Source organism: Pteropus vampyrus, unplaced genomic scaffold (assembly GCF_000151845.1).
Source record: "Pteropus vampyrus isolate Shadow unplaced genomic scaffold, Pvam_2.0 Scaffold347, whole genome shotgun sequence".
NCBI classification, from domain to species: domain Eukaryota; kingdom Metazoa; phylum Chordata; class Mammalia; order Chiroptera; family Pteropodidae; genus Pteropus; species Pteropus vampyrus.
The window spans coordinates 1,658,460-1,668,980 of NW_011889128.1; the positions used below are offsets into that span (position 1 = coordinate 1,658,460).

General features: G+C 41.5%; 1 protein-coding gene and 1 pseudogene across 4 annotated transcripts; both read left to right on the forward strand.

Moving 5' to 3' along the window:
• Positions 1-998: 998 nt before the first annotated feature.
• TMEM219 (transmembrane protein 219) lies at positions 999-10,318 on the forward strand. Of its 4 annotated transcripts, none has more exons than XM_011378711.2 (6): positions 999-1,138; positions 2,155-2,353; positions 2,442-2,631; positions 7,399-7,628; positions 9,013-9,182; positions 10,219-10,318. In XM_011378711.2, the coding sequence occupies exons 2-5, from the start codon at positions 2,189-2,191 to the stop codon at positions 9,148-9,150; spliced, it is 723 nt and encodes a 240-aa protein (XP_011377013.1). In that variant the 5' UTR covers positions 999-1,138; positions 2,155-2,188; the 3' UTR covers positions 9,151-9,182; positions 10,219-10,318. The 4 variants fall into 4 exon arrangements, with proteins under 4 accessions (XP_011377013.1, XP_011377012.1, XP_011377011.1 ...); XM_011378710.2 differs by having other exon boundaries at positions 1,000-1,138; positions 2,152-2,353; XM_011378709.2 differs by having other exon boundaries at positions 1,016-1,107.
• LOC111731024 lies at positions 6,190-6,306 on the forward strand (annotated as a pseudogene).
• Positions 10,319-10,521: the final 203 nt, after the last annotated feature.

The following is a 10,521-nucleotide window of genomic DNA, read 5'->3' on the forward strand; positions in this document are numbered from 1 at the left end:
AGTTTCAGCTCTTACATTTAGTTCTTCCATACATTTTGAATTAACTTTTGTATACAGTATAAGGTAAGGATTCAACTTCATTCTTTTGTATGTGGATATCCAGTTTTCCCACCACCATTTGTTGAATGAGACTATTTTTCCCCTGATAGAATGGTCTTGGCACTCTTGTCAAATACCATTTTGCCATATATGAGAATATTTTGTGCTATAAACTTTTGGAGGTGACGGTACAGAAATGACATAGTCTCTCTGTCTTAAGGAAGCCTCAGTGGTGTTGAATACTCAGAGTCTGTTTCAAACAGTATTTGTACAGTGCTATTTGTGTGCTCTTGAGAATTGGTGCCGTTTCCCCACGCTTTGTCTAAGGTTCCCATCCAACCAGTGAGGTACAAAGAATGATCTTCAGAAACTCAGTCTCCTGAGAAGCACAGGTATGGCTTATGCAGGGGCAGGCTGAACTTGGGTTCCTGGCTTTGTATCCTGCTATTTTCAGGTAAGATGGACCCTAGTGCTCTCATTTCTACACTTCACCTTACAGAAGTGAAATGTGATGGTAGCTATTGACCAACCTTGCAGCTAGTAGGATCCTATGCATTAAGGAGTTACTATATGCCAGGGGCCAGGCGTAAGGTGCAGACGTTATACAGGATTAGGTTGCAGAGAAGAGTTGAAAGACCCCCATAAAGCTTGGACTCCTATAGCGGGACCCCTCCCCCCCGCGCCGCCCCACGGCGGACCTCAGGTTCTCTACCCGGAACCTGGGCGCGGCTGGGCTGTGCTATTGGCGCGGGTAGGAGCCGTGTAACAGAAAAATGTCTGCGACGAGATTCTCATTGAAATGACCCCACAGCCTCCGCAGAGGGAGATTTTACATTTCTAACGACGTCTCTAGAATTAGTTTCCTTGCCATTCTCCCTTTAACTCACCTCCTGAGGAGTTATTTCTTCCCCTTTGCCCCTTCATTGGGTTACTTTTTTGGTACGCCCTCACCCTGATTTGAGGCAAGGCGGCCCCGCCCGCTTAGGCTCTGCGCATGCGAACCCCGCCGTGGGGGTTAGGAGGGGGATCACGGACCCCGCCCCTTCGCGGCTCCTCGCGTGACGTCGGGTGGGTGCTGGCCTCCGCCCGGCTCCGAGCGGTGAGAGCGAGCGGCTGGCGGACCCGACCGCGCTAGACCGGGAAGGGATGCGGGTGTAGCATTCCTGCTGGGAGGACTGGGGGTGGGGAGGGGAGGCCCAAGGGGTACCGCTAGCTGCTGACCCCCCAGGCTCTACCCTCCCCCTTCCTGCTTTTTTTCCAGTTCCAGAGGTGCCGGGACGGGAGGCAGGGCAGTGGCTGAGCATTTGTGACACCTGTATTTTCCTGGAGCTCTCCCCCTCCCCCCACAACCCCCTTCCCGATGTTCCTTTTCATCAGGCCGTCGCTTCTCGCCTGTGAAGGGGCACTTCACTTGGAAGCAGGAGATGTGGTTTCAGACCTTGGCCCTAACATTCCTATGTGAAAGTCCACGAGCCTCAGTTTTCCCTACAGTATTTTTACCTCGCCTCACTTGGTTTTGAAGATCAATATGACTCAGAAAAATAGGGAATGGACATTTGTTGAGTTTCTGCAAGGCCAAGTATTATGCAAACTGCCACATTTAGCCCTCATTCCATGGTGTTCTTAGAATGCCCCTTTCACAGATTCTTAAACTCACAAAGTGACTTTTTCTTGCATAGCCAGTGAGTAGCAGAGGAGGATTTAAATTGAGCACTTTAAAGTGGATTTTTTTTTTTTTTTTGTCAGACACTCTCTTTGGGCTATTGGCTGGAACTGTTCTTCAGCCAAACTCTAGCCCCAGAACAGCTGTTTCCTGAATTTCTCTACCCTTGAGAATTCTCCCTTTCAAGTTCCTTTTTTCAGCACAGCATGCTCTGCTCTGCTTCCGCCTTGATTGCTTCAGAAATGAAATGCAGCAAACATCTGAGTGGTGCAGGGAGATGAGCACTGGAAGTCAATACACTCGGATTCTTGTCCTGGCTCTGCCACTAACTAACTGTGGGCTTGGGCAAGTCCCTTGTCTTCTTGATGCTTTAGCTTCCTTTTGAATAAAATGGGTAAATGCTTTCTGACTGACAGGCCCTTGTCCAGTTCTCCCTTCCTGTCTTCCAGCAGGCTCTCCGTGGAGGCCCAGACCCCTCTGCTCCCCATGGGCAGCTGCCAGGCAGGGCACAACCTGCATCTCTGTCTGGCCCATCACCCACCTCTGGTCTGTGCTACTTTGATCTTGCTGCTTCTTGGCCTTTCAGGCCTGGGCCTTGGTGGCTTCCTCCTCACTCACAGGACTGGCCTACGCAGCCCTGACATCCCACAGGTGAGTACCCTCCTGCTCATCTTTCCCATGAAGGCCTGCTCTTGATGCTAATTTCTCACTTCTGTCTTACCTTCCTTTTTGCACACAGGACTGGGTCTCCTTCTTGAGATCTTTTGGCCAGCTGACCCTGTGTCCCGTAACTGGGACAGTTACAGGGAAGTGGCATGGGTCTCACATCGTGGGCTTGCTGACCACCTTGAACTTTGGAGATGGTCCAGACAGGAACAAGACCCAGACATTCCAAGCCACGGTCCTCGGTAGTCAGATGGGATTGAAAGGTGAGATCAAGGAGGATGGTGGGGTTGGACATCAAAACACGCAGGGGTGGGCCCTGCCTCTGACCTCACCAACCTGATGACCTTGGGCACACCACTGGGCCACAGTTACTTCTGCTATAATAAAGATTACAACATGATGCCCACTATGTTAGTTCTATATAAATGTTTTCTCTCTCCTCTTCCAGCTCTGAGGTTCTTTGATTCTATCCTTAAAAGTATGATGAGATGGGCTAGATTTGACCTTTTGCTCTTTCTTCATCCCTGCACCTTCTCATAGAGTCACCTTGTTTTTCCTCAGGGATGTCTGAGAAGCATGTTCTATTCAGTTAAACTCTTGTCTTTAGTGCCTGCCATGCGCTTAGCACAGCACTATGTGTTATGGAGGATACAGAAAAAATTGGACATTATCCATTCCCAAAGCACTTAGAGTCTTCTGGGAATATGATGAGTGAGAATTAGTGGGTTCCATTAATTCCTGTGTGAAATTTGGCTTCAGGTTCCTTATCTAAAAAATTAGGAGATGAAGAGGGAGGAAAGACGGGTGAATTCTCTGACTTCTAAGGTCCTTTTCAATACTATCATTCTAAGATTCTTCTATGAATCACATATATGTGGGGGGAGGGGTAGGTCTCTGTGTTTCCAGGTATACGTGTGTGTGATCAAAGAGCAGGAATAAAGGAATGTATCTAATTTATAACAGCATTACTGATATATGATTCACATTCACCCATTTAAAATGTACAATTAAATGGCTTTTTATATATTCACAAAAATGTGAACCATCATCACAATCAATTTTAGAACATTTTCATTACCAGACAAAGAAATGCTGTACCCATTAGCAGTCACTTGCCTTTTTCTTCTAACCTCCCAGCTCTAGGCACCACTAATCTACTTCCTATCTCTGTAGATTTACTTATTCTGGACATTTCATATAATATGTAGTCTTTTGTGACTGGCTTCTTTTACTTAGCATGTTTTCAAGGTTCATCTATGTTGTAGCACATTATCAGTCCTTTGTTTCTTTTTATTGCTTAATAGTATTCACTGTATAGTCCACATTTTATTTGCCCATTCATCATTCGATTGATGTTTGAATTGTTTCCATTTTTTGGCTGTTATGAACACTAATGTACAAGTTTATATGTGATCATGTTTTCATTTCTCTTGGGTGTATAACTAGGAGTGGAATTGCTAGGTCATATGGTAACTATGTTTCATCTTTTGAGGGACTGCCAGACTGTTTTCAAAGTGGCTATACCATTTTATATTCCCACCAGCAATATATGAGAGTTCCAGTTTCTCCTCATCCTTACCAACACTTGCTATTATTTGTCTTTATGATTATAGCTATCCTAGTAAGTGTGAAGTGGTACCTCACTGTGATTCTTATTTGCATTTTCTTGATGGTTAATGATATTGAGCATTTTTTATGTACCTATGGCCATTTGTATTATCTTCTTTGGAGAAATGTATATTCAGATTCTTTGCCCATTTTTAAAATTGGGTAAATTTGTCTTTTAATTATTGAGTTGTAAGAGTTCTTTATATTTTCTAAATATGACTCTTATCTGATGTATGATTTGCAAATATTCTCTGTTATTTCCTGGGTTCTTCTCACTTTGTTGATGGTATGCTTTGAAGCACAAACATATTTAATTTAGGTGAAGTCTTAAATTATCTATTTGTTTCTTTTGTTGCTTGTGATTTTAGTATCATATCTAAGAAGACTTTGTGAACCCAAGGTTACTAAGATTTACTTCTATATTTTCTAAGAATTTTATAATTTTAGCTTTTACATTTAAGTCTACATACATTTGAGTTAATTTTTGTGTATGGTGTGAGGACAGGGTCCAATTTCATTCTCTTGCAGATAGCTATTCAGTTGTCCCATTATGTTTTGTTGAAAAGACTTCTTTCCTCATTGAATAGTCTCGGCACCTTTACTAAAAATCAATTGACCATAGATATATGGATTTCTTTCTGATTGTCAGTTCCATTCCATTGATTTGTGTGTTTATCCTTATGCTTGTACCACACTGTTTTGATTACTGTAGCTTTGGAGTAAGTTTTGAAATCAGAAAATATAAGTCCTCTAACTTTGTTCTTTTTTAAGATTGGGCTATTCTGGATCATTTGAATTTCCATATGAATTTTAGAATCAGCTTGTCAATTTCTGCTTTTGCAAAGAAGCCTTGTTTTTTGTTTATTTATTTATTTATACACACACACACACATATATATATATAATGGTTAGAAACAAAGTAATAACATCAAAAATTATTTTATTTTGGACAAAATAAAAAATGAGCACTATGTACCAAGCATGGGAAATACAGTGCTCTGTAAGACATGGGCCATCACCTCAAGTTGTTCACAGTCTAGAAAAGATACAGATGCGAACAGAAGAAAATACCTTTCAATGTGTGAAGTGAAACACAACAAGGTACAGTGGGAATACTCGGAAGTCTGTCAAGCAGGAATGGTGAAGACAGATTTTTCCAAGGATACAGTAACTGAGCTGAAGCTTGAGGGAGGCTTAGGCATGTGCCCTTCCAGCCAGACAAAAGAGCATGTGCAAAGGCATGCACATGAGGACCGTGATGGCATGTTTAGGAAATTCCAGGGATTCAATTTGACTGATGCAAGGGAAGGATTTTTGATTGCGAGGCAATGGGCCTGAAGAATCAGGCAGAATCCCATGGAGGGTCTCGTGTGCCAAGTCATGGTGGTTGGACTTTATATAGTACATAGGGCAAACCGAAAGATTTTAATCAGGAAAACAGTAGGATTTTGTTGTTGTTGTTGATATTGTTTTTAAAAGATCACACTCTGTTGGCTGACTGTTTGGAAGAAATGTGTCCAGATACAGGAAGACCAGTTAGGAGGTGGTAGCAATAAAAAAATGATGAGAAAAACTGAGCTAAGACAGTGCCATGAAAGAAAGGGACCGATTTGAAGGGGACATTATAAGTGTGAGATTGAAAGGACTTGGTGACTGATTTGATCTGGGGAACATAGAAAAAAAGGGAGTTCTCCTGCAGAATTTTATGGGTACATTTCTCAATTGTAATTATGATGTATATACTGGTTTGTATTTCTCTTTTTTCACTTATTACATCATGTTTTTTGTATTACTGCAAAAAACAAAAGCATTATTTTAATGGTATAAAGTGATCCATTGAGTGGTTAGACCATCATTTGCTACTGTTTTCTCTATTGTTAAATATCTCTATTGTTTATTTTTGATATTTTTGATATTTTGTTAAATATCTCTATTGTTTATTTTGAAATCACAATAAACATTTAGGTATACTTTATATTTTTCTTTTGAATCTTTTCCTTGGGATTAGTTTCTACAAATGGTATTACCGAGTCAAAGACTATTTGTCTTTTTTAATAGACAAATTCATTTTATTGTGGATTCAGACCACACAGAAGTATACAAAGCAGATGTAATACCCTCCTACCTCCCCTGCAGAGTCCACAGTTTGGTGGGCATCCTCTTTGTCCCTCTTTGTACTCATTTAAAATTGCAACGGATACAGTCTACAGCCATGCTACCCATGCTATCCTGAACAAGCCCAATCCCGTCTGATCTCGGAAGCTAAGCAGGGTCAGGCCTGGTTAGTACTTGGATGGGAAACCACCTAGGAAGACCAGGTGCTGTAGGAGTAAAAAATAAAAAAAATTTAAAAAATGAGAGATTGTAAGCTGACAAGGTCCTTGCAATCTGTGAGGTCAACCAAGGGTTACCTCACCTAAAAAATTAAAATAAAATAAAATTGCAATGGATGCAGCCAGATTGTCTTCTAAAAAGTGATACCACATCTTCAACAACTCTTGTTATTATAATTCTTTTTAATTTTAACCAATTTAATGGGAGAAGAATTACTTGATTGTTAAATTTACTTTCTCTTGATTGCTAGTGAGGTTAAGCCTCTTATAAGTTTATTGGCCATTTTCATGTCTTCTCTGAATTTCCTGTTTATAGTCTTTGCTTATTTTTGTTAAATTATTTGTCTTTAGCTTCTTAATTTTTAGAAGATGTTTATACACTCTGGATAGTAAACCTTTTTGCCAATTAAATCTATTATAGGTATTTTCAACCAATCTGTTACTTGTTTTTTAAACTTATTTTTCATTGTATAGAAGTCTTTAATTTGTTATAAAGTTAAGTTTATTGCTTATGTTCTTTACTCAGACTCTTAGATTTTGTGTATTTTTTAGTAAGGTCTTCCCTACTTTAAAATTAGAAATATTATTCTGTATTTTCTTTTAATACCTGCTTAGATTTTTGTTTTGTTTTGTTTTAGTTTGTTTGTATAGGTCTTTAATACATCTGGACGTTATTTTATAGTACGAGATAAGAGTCTTTTTTTCTCAAACGGAAATTGTTCCAAGGCCCTTAACTGAATAGTCCAACCTTTTCTCCCTAATTTAAAATAGAGTGTGAACCTTTTAATGGATTTTGGTACCTAGTGGAAAACTGCTTTCTTAAAAAAGGACGAGCTAGTTTATACAAACTGCATTAGCAATGTGTACCTACCCCAGTTTCACTGTAACTTTATGAGTAATGGTGTGTTTGTTTTATTGATTATAAGCTAATTCTAATTAATTTTTGGTTATATTGGTATGCAGTTATTTTTATTTCTCAATGATGTAAATGACGGTATATAGAGTACTTCATTAACTAAAAGTCTGAAAATAGATGGCTCTCACCCAATTCTTCATTTTCTTCCATCTCCTCTCCCGTGCCTCTCATAGGGCCTTCTGCAGGAGAGCTGGTCCTCATTACAGCCAGGGTGACTACAGAAAGGACCCCAGGAACCTGCCTGTACTTCAGTGCTGCTCCAGGACTCCTGCCCTCCAGCCAGCCACCCATATCCTGCTCAGAGGAGGGAGCAGGAAATGCCACCCTGAGCCCTAGGATGGCTGAGGAGTGTGTCAAGGTCTGGAGCCAGGAAGGCCTTGCGCTCACCAAACTGCTCACTTCGGTAAGAGCCTCAGGTTGTCAGGGTTTCATAGACTGCCATATTCATGCTATGTCTCGAAAGCAATTTTACCTAGTAGATAAAACACAGGCTTTATAATCCTGACTGAGAGGATATGTAACCTTGAATAAACAACTGAGTCTCTGAGCCTGTTTCCTCACCTATAAAATGGAAAACAAGATACTACGTCCTAATTCCAAAGAATAAAAGAACGAATATAAAGTGCCTAGTGCAATGCCTAGTACATAATAGATATTTGATAAATGACAGCTATTACTACTAACTATTGTCTTTAAAGCATGATCTCTACCTCAAATACAGAAGCTGGACTAAGGCAGAATAGGTTAATTTCTATCATAGAGATGTGAGCAAAGTGTTATTCAAGCACAGAGTAAGGAGCAGTTAACTTGAACATTTATGGAGAGTGTTTCACAGAAAGGGTGGCATTTAAGAAGGAGAATTGTATACTGTGGTTTATAACGTGCAAAGTGCTTCAGATTCATTATCTCATTTGATCTTAAAATAACTATTTGAAGTAGCTGTTATTATCCCATTTTATAGATGAGGAAACAGGTTTAGAAAGAGGGATTGTATTGCCCAAGGCCACACAAGTGGTTAAGTGGCAGACCCATGATTTCAACCTAGGCTTTTTCACTCTGAGTCCCAGACTTGTTCTGCCCTGTCAGTGTGATCCTGAAAAATAAGGAAGATTTGGGCAGAGAATACAATAGAGTAGGTTTAAGAAAGAGGAAATTCATTCCAAGCATAGTGACCAACATGAGCACAGGCCTAGAGATTGAAAAGTGTTCAGCCTTTGGGGACACTCCATGATGAAGGGCTCAGGAATGGCTTAGGGGAGGGGGCAGGAGAGATGCAGGGGCCTGATCGTGAGGCACTGCGATGCCAGGCTAAGATGGTACGACTTGACACTGCAGGCCATGGGGGCCACTCTGCTGAGTGGAAGAGACTGGCCGAGTGGAGGAGAGAGTCCACTTAGGAGGCCGCTGCATACTCTTCCCTCACATTTGCAAAGACCTTGTGAGGAGCATCACCTGGAAGCTTGGAATCAGAGAAGAGCTTGTTTTCCAGACCTCACCCTGCTTGCACATCTTTCAAATGTAGATAAGAGTAAACTCTCATAGTTTACTCTCATAGTTTACTCCAGTCTGATGGTTGGTCAAGAAAGCAGTTTGTAGATCATTGAGACCATTAGCTTGTATAGAGATAACATTTCCCCATTGGTTGCTCCCCAGATGTGGAGAGCCCTCTCTCCAATGGAGGCTTCTCTCTATAGCCTTGGGCTAGGGGTAAGATGTCTTCCTGAGGGAAGATTCTGCACCCTCCCCTGTCTCATTAATTTCTCCTTCCCTTCCTGTGCCCACCCTAGGAGGAGCTGGCTCTGTGTGGCTCCAGGCTGCTGGTTTTGGGCTCCTTCCTGCTTCTCTTCTGTGGCCTTCTCTGCTTTCTCACTGCTTTGTGCTTCCACCCGCGCCGGGAGTCCTACTGGTCTAGAACTCGGCTCTGAGGACACTGGCCTAGTTCCTGTCTTGTTCTCAGGTAAGGTTCTTTGCCCCAGTCCTGTAGGAATAGGGGATGGGGTAGGGGTAGCAATTGTAACTGAGACAGAGTCATTCCTAAACAACATGGTTTGGTTTTACTTATTTTTAAATTTTATATGGACGGAATCTACATATTCTTTTGCGACTGACTTCTTTCGGTTAACTTTCTGATTTTTAAGATTCTTCCATAGGTCTAGTTCACATCCAAGAAGCTTTTGGGTAACAATGAGTTAAGAGGGTTCAGATTTGATGATGTGTCCTGGGTATGAATCATGTTTGTCTTGCTTTTGTCCCAAAATTTTAATTTCCAGTTTTATGACACAAATTTGTGAAATTCATTTTGAACAGCTCAAAAGAATTGAGTTATGATGCCCATTTACTAGGCACATACAATGAGCCCAGTTTACATGCACTTTCTCTTTTCCATTAGTCATCATTGCCTTTAGAAAAAGTTGATTCTGCTAACAGGATCTTTGGAGGGACACAGCCTCACAAAGGTAGCAGTGGGTGAGAGACATGGCTAACTAGTTTGTGTGTCGGGTCATTACGGAAAAAAATATTTCTGTAAAAATTCTCACCCTGTCAAGTGGGACTCATACAATTTGAGAGTTCTATATTGTGTACCCAGCTCTTAAATTGTTCTCAGCTTCAGCTGGCTGCTGTGCCCTAGAAAATAGCTGTGCGAGAAGCAGAAACAGTTCTGGCCTAGGGTAGGGCCAGAGGAATTGGATGTTCAAGATCAACTTTGCTTATTTTGCTTAGGGCTAGGCCTGACTGTTCCAACCATCTTCATGAGACAGGAAATGATGGAACCCTTTCGGTCTTTCTTAGATCTGACTGAGCAGACTGGGAAAGGAATATTTTCTGTCCTCAGGCAAATCCAGGGGTCCTGAGGCCATACTAGTTGGGATGAGTACCTATACCTATTTCTGGTCGTCACTTCCTCTACTGCTTCCTCAATTTCTGCAGCCATCCCAGAGCTTCCCCTAAGGGCCCTCTGATCTGCTCTGTTTTTTTATTTTCTTTCTCTCCAGGTGTGAATCAGTTTCTGGGCCTTGTTTCTGAGTTTGAAGAGATGTTACCAAAAGTGGAGAGCTGGAATGTGGGGGGAAATAAAAGGCTTTTCATGCCCAATGTTGCCCAGGGTGTTTATTGGGGATTGGATTGAGTTGAGAATTTTAGGGTAGATGGCTGGGGAGGTTTGGAGGGCTTCCTTGCTGACTCTTAAGTCTGAGATAGAGGTTGGCATAGGGCATGGGTTACTGCAGCCCTTCCCATGGTTGTAACTTGACTTTGGAAAACACTTGGTTTTGATCCCACCTCTGCCACTTTATGTC

Coding starts and splice junctions, on each gene's coding strand:
- TMEM219 (XM_011378708.2), top strand. CDS start 1,034: ATGCGAACCCCGCCGTGGGGGTTAGGAGGGGGATCACGGACCCCGCCC. Junction 1,108..2,151: donor GGCTCCTCGCGTGACGTCGG/GTGGGTGCTGGC, acceptor CCTGTCTTCCAG/CAGGCTCTCCGTGGAGGCCC. Junction 7,629..9,012: donor TCACCAAACTGCTCACTTCG/GTAAGAGCCTCA, acceptor TGCCCACCCTAG/GAGGAGCTGGCTCTGTGTGG.